Source organism: Rosa chinensis, chromosome 5 (assembly GCF_002994745.2).
Source record: "Rosa chinensis cultivar Old Blush chromosome 5, RchiOBHm-V2, whole genome shotgun sequence".
Lineage (NCBI taxonomy): Eukaryota > Viridiplantae > Streptophyta > Magnoliopsida > Rosales > Rosaceae > Rosa > Rosa chinensis.
Genome location: NC_037092.1, coordinates 618646 through 643240, shown reverse-complemented (window position 1 = coordinate 643240; position 24595 = coordinate 618646). Strand labels below are relative to the sequence as shown.

At 36.3% G+C, this 24595-nt stretch overlaps 1 protein-coding gene and 1 long non-coding RNA gene across 4 annotated transcripts in view; both read left to right on the top strand.

Annotated features, from left to right (window-relative positions):
* The window catches only part of LOC112168113 (probable LRR receptor-like serine/threonine-protein kinase At1g53430), a 55836-nt gene extending 36501 nt beyond the window's left edge, over positions 1 to 19335 (top strand). Inside the window, exons 27-29 of the mRNA XM_040506110.1 lie at positions 18279 to 18513; positions 18591 to 18741; positions 18855 to 19335. Of these exons, the coding sequence (XP_040362044.1) occupies positions 18279 to 18513; positions 18591 to 18741; positions 18855 to 19187 (719 nt within the window). The 3' untranslated portion in view covers positions 19188 to 19335. The remainder of the gene's footprint in view (positions 1 to 18278; positions 18514 to 18590; positions 18742 to 18854) is intronic.
* A 741-nt stretch (positions 19336 to 20076) lies between these two features.
* On the top strand, positions 20077 to 24252 carry LOC121049064. 3 transcript variants are annotated; one of them, XR_005799238.1, is made up of 6 exons: positions 20077 to 21503; positions 21699 to 21774; positions 21918 to 22004; positions 22858 to 22935; positions 23188 to 23275; positions 23757 to 24252. It is a non-coding gene; the product is annotated as an uncharacterized LOC121049064 (long non-coding RNA). The 3 variants fall into 3 exon arrangements; XR_005799237.1 differs by having other exon boundaries at positions 21699 to 22004; XR_005799236.1 differs by having other exon boundaries at positions 20077 to 22004.
* The last annotated feature ends 343 nt before the right edge of the window (positions 24253 to 24595 follow it).

Genomic DNA, 24595 nt, shown 5'->3' with positions numbered 1-24595 from the left:
AGTCTTGATCCTGAAAAAGATTCTCTTCGTCGAAAGGATGATGACGAAGATGTGCTAGAGGCAGAAGTGCCTTACTTAGTACAATATGCGCATTATTGTACTTATCCCAATGCACAAGACCGGACATCTCATATGTTGTGAACTTGTTAGCTAGATATAGCTCTATGCCAACGCGACGCCATTGGATTGGTATAAAAGATATCTTTCGATATTTGAGATGTATGATTGATATGGGCTTGTTCTATCCCTACAAAGAGATGATGGATTCGGACCCATCACACACCAGGTACGCCACCAACACTGGCCTGTGTCCACTATCCCCATCCCAAAACGACATGTGTTTTGGAAGGTTTTGCTGATATTGGGTACCTCTCTGACCCACACAAAGGTCGCTCCCAAACTGGTTAAGTGTTCACCATGGGAAAAGACCATGATATCTTGGAAGTCTACAGAACAGACCCTAGTCGCTATATCTTCAAACAATGCAGAGATTATTGCTCTTCATGAAATGGTTCGTGAATGTATATGGATTGGATCCATAATTACGCATGTTCGAAGCAATTGTGGTTTGAAGTCTACCACATATGAGCCTACGAGCGTTTAGGATAATGCTGCTTGTTTTGAACAAATGAGGCAAGGCTACATCAAAAGCGATAACACCAAGCACAATCAGCAACAACAGACTCTCCTCGAGATCAAAGTGAACTAGATTCAATCTGAGGAAAGTGAGGCAGACTTGTTTACTAAGTCATTGCCCAAATCCACGTTCGAGAAACATGTGGCAAGAATTGACATGCGGAAATTATCTGAACACCCATGATCGTAGTCATCAGGGGGAGGCACAGATATCAGGGGGAGATGTCTACATGTTTGCCTCGAATCGTGAAGGGTGTGTTGTGCTCTTTTTCCCCTTCGACCGAGGTTATTTTTGTCCTATTGGGTTTTTGTTACTCGGCAAGGTTTTTAACGAGGCAACGAGAGAAGCACCGGGTTTGGGCAACACAATGGGGAGTGTTCAAGGAAAACCTAATTTGTGTTTAGCCCAAACTCTAGGTTACTTGACCTAGTAGTAATAGGATTTAATTAGAAGGATCTAGAATCCTAATCAATGTAGAATTACTTTCCTTATATGATTGAGATTCTATGTATTGTAATCCTCTATATAAAAAGGCTCATATTATCAATGAGAATACACAGCAAATTCCTCTCAATTCTTGTTTCCCTAAAACAAATACTTTTTTTTTATCGGGATTGTTATAGCTAATACTTTTCAAAAACTTCTTATTCTAAAAATTTTCAAGCCCAATTACCAAAGAGAAAGAAAAAAAAAAGGGTCATTGACCAATAGCACTAAAATGAGCCAAAATTATCCTACTTACCCCACCAACATATTTTTGTTCCCACTAACTCAATTTAATATAAAAAGACAATTTTACCCTGAGTCAAATTAAACAATTACATATGTGCCTCTCTCTCTCTCTCTCTCTCTCTCTCTCTCTCTCTCTCTCCCTCCTCTGCTCTGTGCTGATCTACACTCTCCCTCCTCGGTCAGAGCAAATTTGAATGGTGCAGGTCTGGAACAGCGCCAGGTCTCCAAGCCATTGAAGCCCAGGTTTCGTTCTGATCCATAACTTGTGTATTTTCTTCTCAAATCCTACTTTGACGTCTCGTTTGCTGAATTGCCCACCAACTGTTCGATGAAATGCCTAAGAAGAACATGGTCGTGTGGAACGCAATGCTTTCGGGGTATAAGAGTTTGGGGGATGTACAGAAAGCACGCTCAATGTTTGATCAAATGAAGCAGCGAGGTGTTAATTCATGGTGTTGCATAATCGACGCAAATGTGAAGAATGGTGACAATGAGTGTGGCGCAACGCTCTTTCGGAATATGGTGATTGAGGAAGGTATAAAGCCATTTGCAATGCATTTCCGTAGGTTCATTTACGAGTCTTTCTTGTCTGTTTGTTTGTTGTCATCATGGTTGGCGTTGTGCTATGTAGATACACATTGCATTGGATGTGAATGTGGACAGGGCAGAGCATGTACTTATATATGCCCAAATAGACGTTTATTGAAGGGCAATAGACGTTTTTAAATTGATATAATTTTTTTTTCTTTAATCAAAGTTTTATTTGTCTAATTTTAGGAATATTAGTTCTCATTCCGGCTACCGAAAGTTCTATTGAGGGGCAATAGGCGTTTATTGGAGGGCAATAGAAGTTTATTGCCCCTCAATAGAGGTCTATTGGGGGCAATAGATGTTTTCAGATAATTCCGGTGGACAGCGGTCGGTGATCGGATTCCGGCGATCGGTAACCAGATTCCGGAGAAAATTGGCCGGTGACCGGATTCTGGCGAAAGTTGGCCAGATTCTGGCGACCAGTGACGGACTCCGACGCCCTGTGACCGACTCCGGCGAAGTCTCTTATGATTTCTCTCTCTCTCTCTCTCTCTCTCTCTCTCTCTCTAAGTAACAAAAGGGTGAGGGTAAAATGGTATTAAAAACAAAACAAAAAACCTTAATGGGGTATTAGGGAATACCTCATTTATAGTGTTTTTGGTAAGAGGGAATTAAAAAAACTTAATAGGGTAAGTGGGAAAAAAATCCCTATAAATGGGGTAAATGGACAAAACCCCAAAAAAAAAAAAAAAAAAAAAAAAAAAGGTTGAGAGGACTCAATGAACTCATTTTTGTTTAGCCTAGATACAAGTGGGACGCAAAACCTAATTGGCTAATTCTCTATCGATTTGTTGCTCCCACTGTTTGGTAAGTTTCTTAGCGCTTCGATTGTTCATTGACCTTATTTCATCTAATTTCTATGGATGAGATGAAGGTTAACTTATAGAAAACAGCAGGATTGATGCCATCAAGAAGACAAGAAGAATGGGATTCATCTTCCTCACTACTTTACTAGGCTATAGATTAAGGATTCATATTGAGAGCGATTCAGCCCTTCTGATTACTGCACTTAAAAGTGAGGAGGAGAATCTTTCGGAGGTAAGTAGAATTTTAGATGATTGTAAAGAGTACTTTTCTGCTTTTCAATCAGTTAGAATTCAAAATATCTACCGGGAAGCAAATGATGTTGTAGATAGGCTTGCACACCTTGCTAGTATTTTTGCTATTGATGATGCTTGGTTAGATGAGACTTCTGTTATTATTCAGTATGTTCTCTACGAGGATTTTTGTCATTATTTTCCTATAGCACGGGGTTCAAGTTTTATGTCTCCCCAGATGCAAAATTCTACTGTTAATAAAATAAATAGAACCGGGCATGGGGCTGAGCTTCCTAGCTAGGTTGGGTTCCAAACACCTTTAAAAAAAAAAATTAAGTATTCATCAACAGAAATTGAAATTAAATTAAATAAAGAAAATTAGGAGATTCATGTTATTCCTAGGGAGCATATTTGTATTTGATCCACTAGCCAAATAATTGAGTTATCAACTTAAATTTTGGAAGAAAAAACAAAACAAAAAATAATTGGAAGTCTGTCTATTGACTTTTAGAGTGTGTTAGCAGAAACCCAGTATTTCAATTTTTCTGATCAACTGAATAGCTGACTAGCTGCTATGCTATCCACCAAGCCCAAGAGTTGTTCACATTTATCGTTAATTATTGTCAGGCCTCATGAATTAAAACTCAAAAACCAAACCCACATTTTTCCCAAATTAAAAGAAGGGCTAAATACTGTTTAGTACCCTGTGGTATGGGTCCAACATCGATTCAGTCCCTTGACTTTGAATTTCATCAAAAACACCCCCGCAATCTCATCTTCTCGTCCAATAGGTCCCTCCGTCGGAATTCAGTTAATTTCAGACGTTAAGTGGGACCCACATGGAAGTGAAATTCCCAAAATGACCCTGTCTCTTTAATAATTAATTCCCTCCCAATTCTCTCTCTCTCTCTCTCTCTCTCTCTCTCTCTCTCTCTCTCTCTCTCTCTCTCTCTCTCTCTCTCTCTCTACTCTGTAAGCTCCTAGTTCTCAGAGCTGCAAAATTGGATTCCTCACAATTGCAAATTTTAAATTTCATCAACAAAGTGAATTCCAGACCTGCAAACGAACCAAACAAGTCTAAACAAACAAGCTTGAGCACCACCATATGAACCACACCTGGAAATACGTCCTCGCAATCCCCAGCGACATAATCACCTATGCTGGAATCTTGGGCGACTGAATCACCGGCGATGGAAGCTTATCGCACCATACATGTACACCCTCAGATCTAACCTCCATCCCTCTTTCACACACCACATCGTTGCAACTTCATCGAAAATCAAAAACAGAAAACCAATTCAAATGAAGCTCCAATTTCACAACTGCATTGCCAAATCCACCCACATTCGTCAAAGCCCAAATTCAAAAACAGAATAAAGAATCGAACTTTGACAGCCTAAATTCAGAAACAGAAGAAAGAAGCAAACTTTGACAGAAGATCGGTGGGGAAAATTCACGAGTTAAAATGAAATATGGACAATTAAAATCTCAACAATCCATGACATGAATTGGTGCCTTGACCAACTCCAGAGCCAACTCCACTATCAACGGAGTTCCACCGGCAACACCTCTACCACCACCGTGCTCATCGGCCGTCGACGAGTCTAGTCCAGCCCAACCTCCATGAATTCCAAAAATCAATGATCCAGAGCCATCAAAGCACAAGGAACAGACAAAAGCACACAACTTTCCCAATTGGCATTCTCGCCGACAAGGCCTAGACCTCATCCTCGTCCACCGATTTATAAATTGAGCTCTCCTTTATCCTCCATCAACAACATCACCTCAGGCATCAATTTTAGCAACGACCCCTTCTCCTCGGCCAACAAACCATCAACAGATTGCTCGCTGTAATCGGAATAAGCTTTTCAAGAATTCAAGACCCAGTCGGCAGCAACCGAGAAGTGTTTGGGGATATACGAGAGAAGCTCGTGGGTTGAGGATTGAGAGGAGGAGAGTAAAGCACATGCAAGACTGAAGTCTCTGATCGAAACAATAAGCTGAGCTCCGTCGATGTTAGAAGAGAGAGAAGAAATTGTTTTTGCAGAAGTGGAGAGAGGAAGAAAAAAAAGAGAAGAACAGAACTAATGAACAGCCAGGGTCATTTTTGGAATTTCACTTCCATGTGGGCCCCACTTAACGTCTAAAATTGACGGAATCCCGACGGAGGGACTTGTTGGACGAGAATATGAGATTACGGAAGTGTTTTTGATGAAATTCAAAATCGAGGGACTGAATCGATGTTGGACCCATACTACAGGGTGCTAAACAGTATTTACCCCTTAAAAGAAATAAAGATACCCAATGGCTTCAGTAGGAAACTTTCATGCATGACAATCAAATATTTTCTTTTGCTAATGGCAGGCATTGTCACTATTTGGCAGCTAAAATATGAGTGCAACTACAATCCATTACCAGCCCAGAGTTATAATTGGCCAAGATTCCGATGCAATTATATGCCTGCCTGCCTACTAAGTGGCAGATGGCCGAAATGCCGGATCAATTCGACACATTTTGACGTTAAAATATCGATCTTTGTTATATCAGCATTTATCCTCCATAAAGCTTACCTTTATCAGCTGGGAATGTACTTCTAATTCTCCATCTTCTTTCGATCTAGTTCCTTCCATCGATATGTCCTCAAAAGAATTTGTTGCTGCCGTTAGTTCCTCGTCTCTTTCTTTAGTCTACTTATTCATTACTTTAATCTCTAAGGCTAGGGAATGTATTTGTGTGTGGGGTAATATCCCTAACCTATTAATAACAAATTAGAGGTCCCAAGTCCCATTTAGGACTATATGATTGAATTTTAGTGTCGTAGATCATTGGTATATGAATACTAACATCAAATTTGGAGGGAATTAGAATATATATACATGGCTATTCTAGTGTAGAATCTCTTTTTTTTTTTTTATAGCTATTTTAAAGGATTGTTTATTATACTAATTTTTCAGTCACTTATCGGTATCTCGACAGTTCAGTTTTTAGGTCTCTATAAGTACATCACTTCTACAAATTTTTAGCCAAGTTGAAGATTGCTAAGGTAACGAACTTGATAAAATTAATAGACGAACCAAATCTGTCAAATTTGAATCGTTCATGTTTGTAATTTTAAATCACGATTATGAATACCCAAATAATTATCAATATAATTGGAAATTTACATAAGTGATTTACTCATGGAGACTTATAAATTGAACGGTCGAGATGTTGAAATGTGATTGAAAAGTGGATCTCATATAGAATCTCTTAAAAATGACAAAAAAAAAAAAATCTTAGTGAATCGATGGTGATAACGGTAGGCTTTGCTTTGAATTGTTTAAGAAGAAATTGTGTTTTGTACTTTGGCTGGGTTATAGCATCATCAGTTTTGGCCTAATCTACTTGCTATATATTTTTGGTGTGTGAAAACCGGAAAGTGATCGAGATTCTTCTTGCAAAGTTTTTTTTTCTGTATTTTTGGTCAATCTCTTTTTTTTTTTTTTTTTTAAGTTGATAATGATCTTCTCTCTCTCTCTGTTAAACTGCGTGGTTACATTTTGGTGGGACCGTGGGACATACGGCCCAAAACTGGAAAGATTATCAAGTTGCCTTATATATATTATAAGAAGTACAATTAACTAATCCACAAAATTCATTCGGGAAAATCAGAAAATGGGTACTGAAGCTTCAGCAAGACTCGTCAGCTTTTCTCTTATAATTCCATGCCTCATCTTTACTCTTTGTCAGCTTGGTTCTGAATTCAAGTATCAGAGTACAGCTCAAAAGTTGCCTCATGAAGAAGGTAATTTATCATCCACTTCAAATCTTTTTCTTAAAAGTTAAAACCAAACACCATGTCAGAAAAATCCGTACAATAAAATAGAATTCTAATCCAATTCATACAGTTTAATTCAATCAAAGGAGCCTGAGTTTGTTTAGTTTAAGAAAAATTATATGTACACTACCCTAATCTCTTAATTGCATCCCTTTAAAAATTTACATGTAGTAAAATTTTGGCTTGAACTTCTTCTTCTGCCCCTGTCTGTCCATTTGCCTCCCTAACACTGTAACACATATGTTCAATTCTGATTTTTTTTTTTGGAGTGAAATTTGCACTTCTCTTTTTGTAAATGACACTTCCACGACCTTTTTGTTACTCTTGTTTCCACTATCTTTTTGGTCTATCTCTTCTTCTTCTATCTGCTCTGTGGGGCTCTTTAACCGATTAAAAGTCATAAACAATTAGAAGTCTTCTCTGATGCTCACACCCTTCATTTCACAGTAGTTAAAACTTTATGGTGGCATTCTTTTCATCTTCTCAGCCATAAACTATAATTTAAACTATAATTATCATTTCTCAATAATGTAGTTGATAAAAAAACTAAAAAAAAAGAGTCTTAGAATCCAAAATATGAATAATCATGTCATTTGTAAAAAGGGAAGTGCTCCTTTTTTTTTTTTCCCTTCTTTTGCTGCTCTCTCTGGTTTCTACTTTCTACATCCCTCAAGATCTAGCAAAATTTGAATTATGAAAAGGAATATATAAGTCAAAGATGGCTGATACAACAACCACCCTCGTAGATGTAGATATCGAAGGCTGATTTTTTTTTACTATTCCTTCTACTTGTTTCTTCCTGTTCATAGGTTATTGTTTGTGGAGTTCAAAAGAAAGCCCAAAAATATTTAGCATTTAAAAAATTAAAGTATTTTGTATCATATAAATTACTTTTTTTTTTTGTTACAAAAAGAAATTCTTAATTACTCATCACTAGCTGTGCAATTGAAACAAGATATATGATTTAGAAATTTCATTAATTAAGCTCTACTCAAATAAGATTCATGAATCAATGAAAGATATTGCATGTATAATTCCAAAGTTTAACAAGTCATACAGTCATGGAGTCATGGCGTCCAGGTTTTCTCCACCTTAACTATAATCATGGAGGGAGGATTTTCTTTAGGGGTTCAAATAAACAACAGTCATTGAGGATTTTTGTGGATTAAAGGTTAAGATGGTAATTTGAAAAGATTCAAAAAAAGAGAGATGTGTATTGAGTGCATACAAAATTTTCATTAGTTTAAATGCTAAGATAAACAAATTGTATAATAGGTACTTTTATGTTTGTGCATTTAGCATGTGTTGCACTGCTATTGTAAATCAATATATATAGGCTGAGACCTATAATTCACATTTTTGTTTTTGCATTTTTTTAATTGATTAAATTAAAAAATTAAACTCAATCTTGTTAACACCAACAGACCAACTAGCTATTAGTGTAATTGTATATATCTCCTATGTAACGCAAGGCTTTTTGCTAATATAAAATAAAACGTTGGTCGACAGTGAGCGCTTTGACTGAACTAGCATGGCTAGCTGTTGGATTCAGACAGTGCAATGTCCCCTAAACAGTCATTTTGCAATGAAAGCAGCCATGGCGGGATTGATGGCATCACATGTGATTGCACTTTTCAAAATGGCACTTGCCACGTCACAGAAATGTAAGTTTGAATTTTTTTTTTAACTATACATATATGTAATTCGTATGTTAAATCTTTGATCAAAATTGTTAAATAAGTAGCTACCTTTCACATTTTTACAGTAAACTGCGAGCTAGAGGTTTGAGCGGAATTATTCCTGAAGACCTAGCCAATCTCATATATCTGAAAACACTGTAATTTCTCTCATTTTCCCTAACATTACCTATTTAAGGTTTTTTTTAATATGATCGATCATCACTATTTTGTGTTTTGTACATATACCTGGTGTCATAGATATTTATCGTCTTATTTGTTACCTGCAACCTCTTACAATTCCAACACCAATTTCTCAAACGGAATTTTCTGTCGATTTCACATTATATTAGTAGTCTTTTTGTCAGTTCTTAATACTATATTTTCCTTAAAATTTTTTAAGAGCACAAATTTGCTAGAAAAAGAAAAAAAAATGACAGAAGTCTTTTGATATGTTATATATGGTTCAAGAACATCTAGACAATTAAGTGATTAACGTGAATTTATAAGCTGGTTCAATTTTCAGGGATCTCAGTAGGAATCAATTGATTGGTTCTATACCTGCTAGCTTGGGGAATTTATCTTCGCTCAACGTCCTGTAAGTCTGTACCTATGTATATGGATTTATGGTTGTCGTGGCCGGCTTGCAATATTTATATCCATAGCTGTGTGTTTGGTTCTGGAACGTATTTTTATTTCTCGAACTCCATATGTGCTCATCGAACCTTGGATCAACAAACCAAAGATATAATCATCTCTTTGGTACTAATGTTTAGAAAATTGACATTAATAATAAGTTGGTTTGCATGTGTACATGTCAAATTGTCAGGAAGCTTTCAGGAAATCAATTAACGGGACCCATTCCAACGAGTTTAGGGCATATGAAATTTAAAGTATTAAAGTAAGTCTTATATATCATGTTGACCTACAAAGTAAAAAAGAAAAGTTTTTGGTTTAGCAATATATTTCAAGTTTTCTCTTGGGTTAATTACATATAAGTGCATATTTCAATGTTTTTTTTGCCATAAGGCCACCAAATATTTTTTTCCCTCATAAGGCCACTAGATTAAAAAATGTGTTAAATTTTGGATATAAAAAACCAACATATTTACATAATTGCCATTGGAGTAAAAAGTCAACAATCATCTTCTCTCTCTTCTCTGGCCAACTCCGGCGGATCTCCGGCCAACTCCGGCGAGTCTCCGGCCGACTTCCGGCGACTACAAAAGCTACTGTCACTAACATCAAAAGCTACTTTCGCTGACAACAAAAGCTACTGTGGTGAGATTTCCGGCAACACTAACATCAAAAGCTACTGTCGCTGACAACAAAAGCTATTGTGGTGAGATTTCCGGCAACCTCCGATGAGGTAGCAAAAGCTACTGTCATCATCAAAAAAAGCTACTGGCAACTTCCGGCAAGGTAACAAAAGCTACTATTATCAGCAACCAAAGCTACTGTAACAAAAAAAGCTACTGTTACCAAAAAAAACTTTTCTCCCCAAAACCATAATCTACTATCCCTACCAGTAAGAAAAACTACTATCACTATTACTAAAAGCTATCACAAAGACTTGCAATGCTCAAACAAAAGCTACGGTTAATGTGTTAAAAAAAACTACTCCATTACAAAAACTACTATTGATGTGTTAAAAAACTACTCCACTATAACATAAGCTACTGTTAATCTAGCAATTCCACACAACAGAACCAAGAGAAATCAAAACAATACAAACTAACAAAACCATCCCCCCATCATACAAGAGCACAACTCTTTTTCTCTCCCCTGCAAAATTCCACAACAGATTAATTCAAACAAATCCAAACCCATTCATTCCAATATAACAGCACACGTCTCTACATATCTCTATATTCAATGCCTGCTTCCGCTTCAGTCAAGCTTTCTTCATTCTCAACCAACTTATAGTCACAAAAGTTTAAAAGCTCATCTGCAAGTGGAGGGATATCCGGGTTACGCCCATCATTATATTTATGCGCATTAAAGGCAATCTGCCACACACCTTGTCTAAATTGCTCCCGGCTCTTGTACTCCATATTCCGAACCTTCACCTTGATTGTCGACAGATCCATTGGGTGCTCTATGATGTCCCGGTAATCAGGAGCTTCCTTTTTGGATACTGGTTTTAGAAAAAGATACGAGATTTCAATTCGATCTTTGAGGGACTCTACAATGCGCTCCAAGATGTTTGACAAACCAACCTGTACAGAATTAAGAACTCAATACAAATAGTTCATATATTACAAGAGGTATTGATTCACATTATATCTATAACAATCAAATCAAACCAAACTACACACCGTCTAATCTTTTTCCGATAACAAAAATCAAGCTAGAAGCCAGAAATACAAAATGAATGGAATTCAAAGGCTTATCACCTTTCTTGGCCGGTGGTGTCCCAAATCTGGGCCTTGACGATCTTATCATCGACATGGATGCTCCAAGTGGCGAACTCGACGCCGATGGTGGATATAGACTCGAGGTTGAACTCGTTGCGAAATGAACCTGGACAAGAGGTTGGATTTTCCGTCGCCGGAATCACCGAGGAAGACGAACTTGAAGAGTTAGTCATAGTCGCCGTCTGACCTATAGGCCATCTCGAAGAGCCGGAGAGACTTTCCGGTTGGGATTTTCGATTGGGGATGAAGAAGCCGAGGGCCTAGATCTGATCTCTCACCGTCGTAGTCGCCGAGCACAGTACAGAACCTTTGTATCCATCAATCAAACCGATCAAGCTCTTCATCGTTGTCATCTTCAGAAACCCTAGTTTTTCACAACACAGAAGAAAAGAAGAGGAGAGGACTGGATATCTAGTTCCAGTCGGCGTCATGCGGCGGAGATCTTGCTCGTGCGTCGGAGATTCAATTCCAGATCCATTCGCCAATGTGATGGTGGAAAGAGGGAGTATTCGCTGGAGAGAGAGAGAGAAATTAATCTCAGAGGATTTCGTCGGAGAGAAAGAGGATAGAGAATGATTAATCTCAAGCAGTTGGTTCTGAAGGGCAAAATCGTCAGGAATGGAAAATTTTCAGGAAGCAAGTGGCCTTAAGAAGACAAAAAATATAAGGTGACCTTATAACTAATTAAAGTTTCAAAAGATCACTTGTGTGTAATTTTCTATTTTCTCTTTCCTCCTTGTCAGCCGTGCGTGCACGAGGGACACTATTAGGTTGTGCAACGGTTCTTCGCATCGCATCATCGGTGTTTCCTTCCAACTGTACGTATGGAGGCCATTAATAATCTTGGCTTAATTAATTTCATCATTCCATTCCATCTCATGGACGTCATTAATTTATTTACACGTTCAGGGATCTTTCATTCAATCAATTAAGTGGATCCATACCAGCCACTTTAGGAAATGTGGCGGTCTCTTCAATGATATCGTAAGTTTCTCCATACATAAATAGATACATATATTATATACACAAAAACATCACATATATACTAGCTAAGTTTGGAAATTGTTTAATTGGCATGTGCTCGAAACTTCGAATGAATAAAAAGAAGTATTTACTTGGGGCTCATTTGCAGTGGCAGAACCAGGATACAAAAGTGGGGTGGGCTAATCTAAGGTTGCTTATAAGGTTTTTTCTTTTTTTTAGTCAATAATGTTTCTAAAAATTTTAAGACACTAAGAATTAAACAAGGAATTTACAAAAATTCTATAAAGAAACACTTATAGAAAATTTACAAAAGAATGAAAGAAAATAGTAACCAAGAAGAAGGAAGGGAGAAAAAAAATAGGGGAAAGAACAATAGAAACAAGAGAAGAAGATATTGTATGCAAAGAGGAAATGGAGAAGAAAATGGGTGAGAAAAAAAAAACCAGAAAAGACGCAGAGAATACAAAAAATTGGGCAAGTGGGGGATCGAACTTGCCATAGGAAAGTGAAATATACAGCAACTAAACCAACTACATCTCCACGTAGAGGGAACCACATATACAATATAAAACATAGGAATAAATTTGGGTTGGGCTACAGCCCAAACAGCCTCCAATGTGGTTCCGCCACTGCTCATTTGATTCGTAAAAAGAAAAATATTGGTTTCTTGGTTTTTCTATAAACATGGAAAAATAATTTTCTCACACTAGTTTCCTTATCAGTGTTTGGGAATATTGGGATAGTAATTGAAAAATGTATTTACTTTCCTTTCTGACGTTTGGTTTGTTTGGTTTGTGCATGAGTATAAAACAATAAGTAATGGAAACCCTTCTAATGAGGACTACTAGAACTACTAAAATGAGGATTAGTTGAGGAGTAGCCCTCATTATAGTAAAGCCTAGTTTGGTTCACATAATACAAAGGTTGAGAAGGGAAACTTTATCCTTTCCTGTGTTTGACACACTTAAGGAAAGGAACAACTTTCCTACATGAAGGAAAAATATGGAGAAAAATGGATCCTCCCACACCACATGAGATTTATTTTTCCTCATACTTTTTCTGCATTAATTGCACATTAATTGCATACTTTAAAGAATATCCTAATGGTTGTTATTACTAAATTATCCAAGAAACTTTTTAATCTTGAAATGTTTATGTTTTGATAATAAGAATAATATTATTGAAAAATTGGTGTTACTTGCTTTCCTATTTATGCACAAACCAAACATCATAAAGGAAATTAAAATACATTTTTTTATTACTTTTCTGACGTTTCCAAATATTAGTAGGAAACTAGTGAGAAATTTACCTTCTCATACTCACGTAAAGACCAATGAACCAATTTTCTTTCCGCAACCAAACAAGGCCTAAAGGTAATATCAATTTTCCAATTGTATCTTTATTTACAAAATACAAACAATTCAAGATTCAAAAGTTTCTTACCTTTAAATTAGTATATGCAATTAATGTGTAATTAATGTAGGAAAAGTTTAAGAAAAAATGAATCTCGTGAGTGTAGGAGGATCCACTTTTTCCTCTATTTTGCATTTATGCAGGAAATTTTTTCTTTTACTTGGGCGTGTCAAACACAATAATTAAAAAATAAAGTTTATGTTCCCAAACTTTCTATTTTGCAAATCAAACGAGGCCTTAGTTTTATTTAAAAATGTTGGAAATGGCTTTCAATTGAATTTAGGAATGGAAAAATGAAATTGATGTTACTTTCCGGATATGTACGTACATGCATGCAGTGATCAAGATGCGTACCAACTGTTCAAGTCTAAGCTATATCACAACGCCTATGTCTACCCGCTGTTCTACCTGTACGTGAGTAGTCCATTAATTAATTATGCCAGGTTAATTATATATATGAACGTCCTGAACAAATTATCTGTTATTTAGTGAACTATTTAATTTGTACATCAATTTATTCAGGGATCTTTCAAACAATCAACTGACTGGGACTATACCAGAGAGCTTAGGGAATTTGACTTTCGCCAGTGGCATGTAAGTCGATTTCTTCGTGTTCATGATTTCGATCATATCGTGTTTCATTACTTAACAATTAATTACGTACGTTGACGGAATTAAAGTCAGCTAGCTAGCTAGCAGTAATTATTTATACCTCAGTTAACTTATGTGTATTGATCCTTCCATATTATGTAGTTATCTGAGTGGCAACTTTCTCAAGGGTTCTATACCAGCATCTTTGGGTAAACTGACTTATCTCAGGTTGCTGTAAGTAAACTTTATGTACCTACCTTGTTTAATACCCCTATATTCCAATGATCAAATTAAATGAATATATTTTTGTATATGTGTTTGTATATATATATCTACTAATTCTCACGAGCAAGCTCCTTAATTATCCTTTTGTGAAGGGATTTGCATAACAATGGAATATCTGGTACTCTCCCACAAGCACTTGGAAATTTGAAAAACCTTCTGCACTTGTAAGTTTCATTATATATGAAAAGATAATTTAAATTCTTGAAGGCAAAAAAAAATATGTACCACATCGGACGAGTTTGGAAAACTCAATTTTAGTTTTGGGCTTGAAATCAATTTGTTGTGGCAGCGACGTCGCATCCAACAACATCACTGGGACATTACCAAGAAAATTTGCCAGCCTTACGAATCTATATGAATTGTGCGTAATTAAGTTGCCCCTGCTCCCATTCTATCGTAATTGATTATTTAATCACGCATTAATCAATTATGATCTGATAATCACTTTGGTTGCCTTCAGTTCTGTAGCTGGTAACTATTTGTCTGGCCCATTACCTGACTTCATAGCCAACTGGACTGAAATCACTCAACTGTACGTACCTGAGTTTTCTATGTATAGCCCGTACTGCACGGTAGTCAATCGTACACAAGCAGCTATATTTGAATTTGTTAATTGCTCTAATTAACTTCATTAAATTTTGTACAGTTATCTCAACGGAAACAATTTCCACGGAGAGATACCTGCCGGAATTTTTAATTTATCTCAGCTAGCTTATTTGTAAGCGATTAAGCTAGTGTGCCAATTTACAGCCCCACCGGCACTAACTAGCTATTTTTATATTTGTCTTTTGGAGATAGAAAGCTCGTGTGTGTGTGTGTGTGTGTTCAACTGATGACCTTTTCTAATTTTGCTTATTTTTACTGTAGGGTAATTAGTGATGTAGGAGACTCTCATTTCCAGTTCCTACCGTCTAATATGACGAGAAGCTTATTTACTTTGTTAGTAAATTGTTTATAACTCAAAATTATTCAAATCATTAATAAAATGTGAAAATAATGAGTTTAATTTTCAATTTAAATCCTCAATTTATTTGAAATTCCAGGGTACTCCCCACTTGTTTAGAGTTTAATAGTAAAAGACAAATTTGTTGGCATGCACATGCAGGATGCTAAGAAACTGCTCAATCTCCGGTCAAATTCCTTCTGACATGGGAAATATGTCATCGTTATCGAACCTGTAAGCTCTTTTGTTTAGTTTCCTCTTTAAACCTTCAACTATATATATATATATATATATCCACATTTAATTAATTAATTACTTATAAGAAAAGCTCCGATAAGATATATTAAAATGTTCCAGCCATGTCATCTTTTATTTCTCTGATCCCTCTCCCTAACGTTTCTCTTTTCTCATCCTTCTTCGTTACCACCCCCCCCCCCCCCCCAAAAAAAAAAAAAAAAAAAAAAACAAGTCTCATGCCTTTTTAATTTTGTGTTGCAGAGACCTGAGCTTCAACAGCTTAACAGGTGAAATCCCAGATTCTTTGAAAAACATAAAGGGTTTAATGTACGTGACATATTACTCTCTACCCCTATAAACTGTCATGAATATGTTTAACCACAAATTTAGAAAATAGCAAGAACGTACTTGCTGATATAAAATGGGGAGTGAAAATCACTCTCCTTTTTACAATCCACACCCATGTTTTCTTTTTGACTATTAATTTTTTTTTTTTTTTAATGTGGATTGTAAAAATGTAATGTTAAGATACTATAAAATTAAGAAAATATGGAGTGCGGATTGTAAAATGAGAAGTATAAATTTCAACTCCCTATAATATATATGCTTCATGCATGTTCTCTTCAGGTCCTTTTCAAACAATATGCTTTCTGGGAAAATTCCTGATTGGGTTCAAAATGCAACCTGGAGTAAGATGTATGTTTCAATATATTGTACATCCTATCTATTGTGTATTGAGATGCCGATAACATTTATAACTCTGCTGACATTCTCTAGTTAGGAGCAATATTTGTTAGGTACGTACCGATCCGGTGTACGTACAACATTCCTCATCTATATTTCTTTTCATTCCAGGGATCTTTCATATAATAATTTTTCAAAGCCAACCTTTGAACCGTCGCCCCAGTTAGACCTGTACGGAATTATCTATGCATTTTCTATTCTATTATTATGGATTCTAAATATATTTGAAATTATTAATTGCATGATATCTCTCGTTATTGTTCTAGGAATTTGTTTTCCTGCTGCTGCAACTCCTCAACCTGTCTGCCAAATACGTATGACCATATCTTCTCTGTTATACTATAAGAAAAACTTGACGATCAAGATATTAAGAATAACTTGTGGCGATTATACATACAGGACGGACCCAACAACGGAGAAGTATTGTCCCCAGGGAAAACCTAAGTGTAAGTTTATTATATTAAACCCGACCAGTCTATGTATCTAACAATTATATATATATACTAATAGTAAATGTGTTTAATTTCTTCAGACCATTCATTGTTTATAAATTGTGGCGGTGGGGAAACACCCTTTGATGGAAATGTTTATGAACCAGATAGTGAAACGTCACAATATTACTTGAGTCCAAAAGGAAACTGGGCTCGGAGCAGTGCTGGAAGCACCGTGGATCTACATTATGCTCTTAATTTTAGTAGATTCTTAAAAAACGTAAAATGTGGGCTTTCTTCTGAAGCAGCTTTATACAATAATACTCGCACTTCTCCTGTCTCTCTAAAATATTACGGGTTCTGTTTACGTAAAGGCAAATACAATGTAACACTTCACTTTGCTGAAATTGTCGATGATGAAAAGGATTACAGAAGTACAGAGAAACGCGTATTTGATGTATATATTCAGGTAATGTGTTCTTAGCTTAATTTGTCACCAGTACTCAGCACCTACCGATTTACATTAGTATTGTTGCATGCTTTGTCGTTTGAACCAACCAAGTATGAATGGTCATTGGCTGCTGTAGGGTGAGAGGAAACTAAAGGATTTCAACATTATAGACAAGGCAGGACGTCCCAATAATGTATCTCAAGTTAATTTCACGGATGTCAGTGTAAATGATAGTACATTAGAGATCCACTTCTACTCGGCTGGAAAAGGGCTTGATCAGGGACCTCTAATATCTGCTATATCCGTAACTCCAGGTCAACAGATACTTACTAAATATTTTCCTCCTTTTACATGCCTATATATATCTGGATGATCTGATCCTAAGGTAACGCAATTACTAATTGTATGCATATCTAAAGTACATTATAACAAACTTACATTTTGTTTCTTGTGCCGGGATGATCATTCAACATTGAAATGAGAAATCAGAGTACAAGCTACGCAAACGACTATCTCCTCTGCACATAGCGCTCATTACTGTGGCTTCAATCGTAGTTTTTCTGTTGCTTTTATTGCTTTTTGCCTGGATGATGGGATGGTTGGGTACAGATCACTTACAAGGTAACATATTATATATTGGCTAGCTAGCAACATTTGACAAGCATTCACTCTTTCAAAAATTCTCAATGAACTTTAGCTTACATCATCATTTGTTTGGGGAACAGAAATAGATATAGGTCTAGAAAAGCCTGTCACCCTCAAACAATTAAAAGATGCTACTCGGAATTTTAGCAAGAGGAACGAGATTGGTCAAGGGGGTTTTGGGACCGTTTACAAGGTAACTAATTTTATCTTTCGTTGTTTTTTTATCGTGGAGTTTCAACTACAAACTTGCGATCTTTAACTTGCAAATTCGAATCTTCAGGAGAAATGGACTTTATAATATATTCCATTTGTTTGGTTGTAATTGCGTGCAGGCTGAAGTGCAAGGGAAAATTGTAGCTGTGAAGAAACTTTCCTCTCATTCAGAGGAAAGGATCAATCAGTTGAAAAATGAGTTTTATACTTTAAAATCAATGAGTCAAGAGAACCTGTTCAGTTGCTGGACGTTTACAACGCAAAAGGCCTGCATTTGCTCATCTATGAATATATGCAAAATAACTCCCTTGCACACGCCTTATTTGGTAATTTTAATTCTATTGGGCCCCGTTCTTTCTGTTATATGTTTTTATGTTCTAACATTGTAACTATTTAGGAGAAAATATATTGATTTGGTGACTGTATGGTCGCAGACTCAAAGTCAAAACTGAAACTTGATTGGGAAGCTAGGTTTAACATTTGCTTGGGAATAGCTAAGGGATTGGTGTATCTACATGAGCATCCCAGGCTGAAGATGGTTCACAGGGACATTAAATCAGCCAATATTCTTCTCGATGGAAACCTCAAGGCTAAAATATCAGACTTTGGATTGGCAAGCCTTTACACCGAAGATGATCAATTCAAGTTCATCAAAGTAGAAGTGCCACAGTAAGTAAAAACTATAAAGCAGTACCTACCCCCCCCTTGCTCTAGTGTAATGTTAAGTTACCTCTTGTTTTCTGCAGGGGATATATGGCACCTGAGTATGTTCGGGGAATTGTGACATCTAAAGCTGATGTCTACAGTTTTGGGGTGGTTATACTTGAAACTGTTAGTGGAAGGACAAATGCAGGACACAGGCGAGATAGCCAGGAAAGTGAATTTCTTTTAGACACGGTAAGCAAAATTGGCATCGCCATGCTTTTCTGCCTTCTTTTATTCAACATATTTGTCCAAACTTTGCTGTAATCCCATTTAACACGATGTATCTGTTGTGTGTGGAAATGCAGGCTTATGATTTACAGCAAAAAGGAAGGCTGGTGGACTTGGTTGACAAAACATTGTCTACCAAGTATGATGCAAAACAAGCCATCATCATCTTGAATTTAGCAGTAAAGTGCACCAGTATATCCCCAACTCTGAGGCCTACTATGTCTGAAGTTGTGAGTGTACTCGTTGGCGACAAAAAAATTGAGGAGATTTGTCCCCCTGCTCTGAATGATAGTCAAACTGCTCAAGTTGATTCCTCTGTTTCTATCGAAGTAACCTCGAGAGCATCCACTTCATCCAATTTGATCAAAGGGGAAGATGAAACAGAACACATTGCTGTGGGTACCCCCTAGAGATTTCCAAATGAAACATAGTAATCTAGCCAAATGTTCGTGTCTATTTTCTTTTCCTTGTTTTCGGACTTGATGGACTCTACTGCATGCGATGATGTGATCTGTATTGAACATGTATAAAATCGATTCCTGGCCTTGTCTTGTTAAATTGGATGTTAGGTATCACCACCAACGCTAGTGAACTTGAATTTGAAATTCTTCTAATGCAAAACTCTAACCGAATTTGTGCAATTGAGAAAGCCAAAGAAACAAGAACGAGGGAAAACAAATGCATGCATGCCAAACTTATTTAGATCAATTAATTATAAAGTTTATGCAGTAAATTTCATGGATTGTCATATCATCTGCAGCTTCATTTCATTCTCTCATTCATCTCTAGCTTCTGTTTTAGTGCCGACTTGGGGTGGTACGTCCTAGACTAAGACTACTAGTCATATGATAATATCTTCTTCTGTCTGCATGTTTGCGTAATCAGGATCTATAACATTTTCGTTCAACTCCTAGAAAAATAATAAACATCCGTTCCCTGCAAAAACTTTCGGGATTGCTTGTTGAACTCTGCAATGGCTTTCACACCAAATTGAAGCACCTTTGATTGTTATTCAAGCTTCCTCTTGACTGCTTAGAGTGCAACCCAAGAACCTGAATATAAAGAATAATAAGCTCATGGGCTGTATCAAGAAGCCGATGAGGATTGTGTTAGCACTATGATCCTATTCAGCTCAATTACATCATCTGATCATGCACAAGTAATTAGTTAGTTAGACTGCTGCCTGCTTATATGGATGGTTAGTAAGCTTGTGGCCTACAGCTGTAGTCCACGTGTAAACAATCTGCAGCATAAGTAGCTAGTATATAAAGCTAGTAGCTACCTCAGTTCTCATTTTTTATTGTATCAGAGCCTCATCCTTCATCAATAGAAATTCTTTTCCTCTCTAAATTCTCTGTTCTTCACACAAAGCTTTCATGGTATCGAGAGCCAGGTTCGATTGGGATCTGAATTTTTCGCCGGCAACCTAGAATTTCTTCAAGAAACTCATGCTTTCTATCTCTATTCTGCTTATGATTCAAGTACCAGTAGTGAAATTCAAGCTATTCAGATAAGTTCATTCTTCATCTTCGTGGATCAAGGTTGTTCTGAAATTTCATCAAGATTGTTAAGATTTGCTGTTAATTATCTACATCGAAGCATTGAATTTGTGTTCTAAAGATTATTACTGATTGAAGGAAGTTATTCATGGAGATTTGTTAAAAGATTGAAGGAAAAGTGATAACCCTAGATCTGTTGAAGAAACTCATACTTTGATTCTACTACTTGTTGAACAAACTGATACTAGTTCGTGATCAATACCTGAATTCTATACAAGTTTATTGTCGGAATCTCTTATATTTGAGGAAGATAATATTGTTTGGGAAATTTGTTACAATTGGGGAAATCCGCTTTGAAGAATTTGGTATTCGTCATAGTTGGAGAAAGGTTGATAACATTTTTTTTTGGACTAGATTTGCCATTCATGTGTTGCTGCAATCACTACGTCAACAATGGCATCAGACAACATGCTTCAGACAACTGCAAAATTTTTAACTGCCGTCTGATACTTTGGGACGACAGCAAAAATTATTGTGTCGTCTGAATTTTGAATCACACAACAATTGTTACATTGCTGTTGTGCAATTTTAAATCAAACAATGATTGTTTTTCTGATGTTGTCTGAATCAATTAATTCAGACAACAGTTATTTCATTGATGTTGTCCAAGGTTGATTAACACAATAGTTGAGCAAATATGTTGTCTGATTGTTTTTAATCACACAATAGTTATTACTTCTCTATTGTGCAACTATTATTCAGACAATTGTGGCATTTTGATGTTGTTTGAGTAATTTAATTCAAACACTAGTTTTTCTGTATATGTTGTGTGATTGTTATTCAGATAATGTTATTATTTGATGTTGTTTGACTATATCTTTAGACAATAGTTTTTTTTTTGTGTCTGTTGCGCGATTATTAGTCATATAATGTTAATATTTGATGTTGTCTTGCTATATATTCAGACAACAGTTTATCTATGTCTGCTGTGTAACTCTACTTCACATAATGACTGTGTGTTTCTGTTGTCTATGTTTTTAAACACTGCTGCCCTAATTGAATTCCCACACTTTTTGGCCAAAATTCAATTTTTCACCTCCATCCATTTCGGTGTCTACACGGCGTCGTTTTAACACTCATACTCGTCTTTCATTAAGGACGAGACCGACAACAACAAGATCAAGGCCGAGCTCTGGTTCGACTCCGCCACAGCCTACGCCCCTTCCCGTACGATTCCCTATCTCTCTTCTCTTTTCTTTATTCTTCAATTCTTGTCAATTCCTTGTCGATTCCCTATCCCTCTTCTCTTTCTTTCCAAATTAGGGATTTAGGTTTTCTTCTTTTTAATTCGACTACTTCAATTGGAGTAATTAGGGTTTTAATGGGTTTTCAATCTTTATGTGCGGGTGTTGATTATTTCAGGAATTGAAGTGATATGGGTTTTACCGCGATCTCATCTTGGTATATGATGTATTTAGGGATTATGAGTATTTTGGAGGTATATGATGTTGCTTGCTTTGTGTATTTTGCTTTCTTCACTGTTTTTTGGTGCTAGAAAGTTGGTTGATTTGGCCGGGGTGAATTGAATTGGGTTTTCGTGGAAATGTTTGTGTTGATTGGGTTCTTAATGGTGTTTTCAAGTGAAACGCATGGTGGTTAGTACGTATTAGGCTGGTAGTGGAGCTGCGGTTGTGTGATTTGGGGCATTCTTTCATCAAAGCTGGCCAGGTGAGACTGACACCAGCAATGAAATTGAATTTATAATGTCCAGCATGTTTTTATTGTTTTATCAATTGATTGAACTGAAAAGGGAGATTTCTCTGCTACTACAAATTAGAAAAAGTTGTTGAGGTTCAAAGGAGTTCAGTATTTGTTCTTAGTTGAAATTCCTTTTAAGATAAGATCATAGCGATATGAGATATTGGGTACATTTGGGATGGAATGAAATGCCATTAGCATCATCTAAACTGTGAATTCGGCATTGAAAGGATTTTGCTTGATTGCAAAGGACTGTGTGTTAATGAAAAAGAATATGTTTTGTGAGAATTTCAGCTCAAACTGATATGTAACGATGCTTCATTTTTAAATTCCTGCTGTGCCCATGAGTTGTATGATGTATTGATGATTTCTAAATGTGATATTGAGAATATTTGGTATGGATAAACTGTTAGGAACTTCATCCAAATTGTGGGTTTGGAATTGGATGGACCAATGTAATGCCCAAGCTGTAGAAACAAACAGCACTTTTGTTTGATTGCAGAAGACTGCTGTTTTGATTAAACCGTGAAGATCATATGCTTATATCTACTTTATGGGAATTTATGCTCAAATTTATCTTTGGTAAGGCTTAAGTTCTAGAATTTTCGCTGCGCCCAGTAGTTGTATTGGGCATAGTAGAATGGAGGCTTTCACTTCAGTATAATGGGAAATGTGCATATAGTTTGGTATATTAGTTTCTTTTTCTTTTTCTTTTTTGTTATATGGTTCCAGACACATGTAGCTATGGTTTTTTAAATGAAAATGCAAATGCTAGTGAAAATGCATATGCAATGTATTCTTTCTTAACCGGTATATTTTATAGGTGGGATTCAGACATCAACTTGTATTTCAATATCTAGAGATGGTGCTCTGAAGTGTATGCCGGACGAAGATTTTCCTTGTGAGTTGTGAGTTGTGACTGTTATCTTCAGAATCTTTAGGTTATTGGTAGGGCAATTGCTATTTGCTACAATTCAAAGTTTTAAACTAGTCGTTAGTGATTAGAGAATGTCTGTAGAGGAAAAGTTAAGGTTTAAGTTCAATAAGAAATTCAAAATAGCAGTTGGAAATGTCTACCACCATTGAATTATTCATTCATGTTTGCTGAGTTTGCTCTATTAATGCATGACTGATTTGACTTATTTATTGAAAGGTTCTTGAAAACAGACATGATATTATCAAAGAAGATTACATGAATGAACTTTGCATTCTCCAAGATGATGGGACCCTTCCCCAACCAGGTAAAAACTCACTCTACCAAAAAATTATTTGAACCCAGTTGCTAGCTTGTATTGTCATGACTCATGAGACAATGTGGTGTACTGTATCTATCAACAAAAATTTTGTGGTGTGTAGTGTAGTCGGCCTTTTGATGTATAACAAAAATTTACATGGACATTGAAGGGCTTGTAGCTTTAGATATAGTAATTTGCTTTGATATCCTTCATATACAAATCAAGTGGCAGTAATATTTTGCTTTGATATCCTTCATATACAAATCAATTAGTCATGCCATTATACTATCAGATTGAAAATTAGATGCAACTGAAAATTTATCTTTCTTTGAAGTTTTTTCCCTTGTGTGTGATTCACTCTGCACTTAATGATTTTCTGCTTTTGAATATATTGCCTTTATCTTTCTTGCCACATCTCATTTGCTCTATGGGTGATTCGATGAGACGGTGTGTCGCTAAAATTTTCTTTTGTTTCCTCTTTTGACAGGCAAATTTTGTTGCGTCTCTTAGCAAGGCACAGACCAAGAAGGTTGCACGGTTCCTTCCAAACCTGGAAAGGCATTGAGGTCCAAAGCTTAGGGCAGGTCATCAAATCACAGCAAGCACATTTCTCTCTTGGGTCCATAGGCTATCGATGAAATTCTTAACTAGGAAGAAGATGGCGAGGAACACAATGCTAAGCGTCAAAAGACTAAAGATAATCCGCCCTCAGGTTGATGAAATGAAGGTCCTTGGTATGTCAATCAAGTTCACCTAGAGCTCCACACCCTTCCCAGCCAGTAAATCTGGAGAGAGGAGAGAGAGACGGAGAGATCTCTTTGATTCATCCCGCTAAGGCTAGTATGGAACTATTGTTACATTTATACAAGTCCAAATATTGTTCATCATAGGTTTATTGCTTTCTTTCGATGCTATTGCATTGCCCCATGTACTCCTTAGTTTCATCTAATAAATATTGTTGTTCTTCCATGCAAGAAAATGTACGTCATAAAAGTCACTTTCAGAACACTCTCAATTAAGTAAAAATCATTGTTTGAGATAATTAAACACAACTAAAATGATAGCAAAAACTGTTGTTGGAGCCATCTCAGCAAAACAAGACTAATTTAAAAACCATTGTCTAATAAAAACTGAAACAATAGTTATTTAGAGAAATCTTTAGTATCAAAAGTAGACAGCCAATGCCATTTTCAGCAGCTGTTATGTTGTTTAAATTCAGTTAACAGATAAAAACTAGTCCTTTGATGTAGAATCTTCATAGAGACAACAGCAAGCATATATGGCGTTGCTGTTTTTTTTGGTGCTCAGACAACAGTCGTGTAAGCA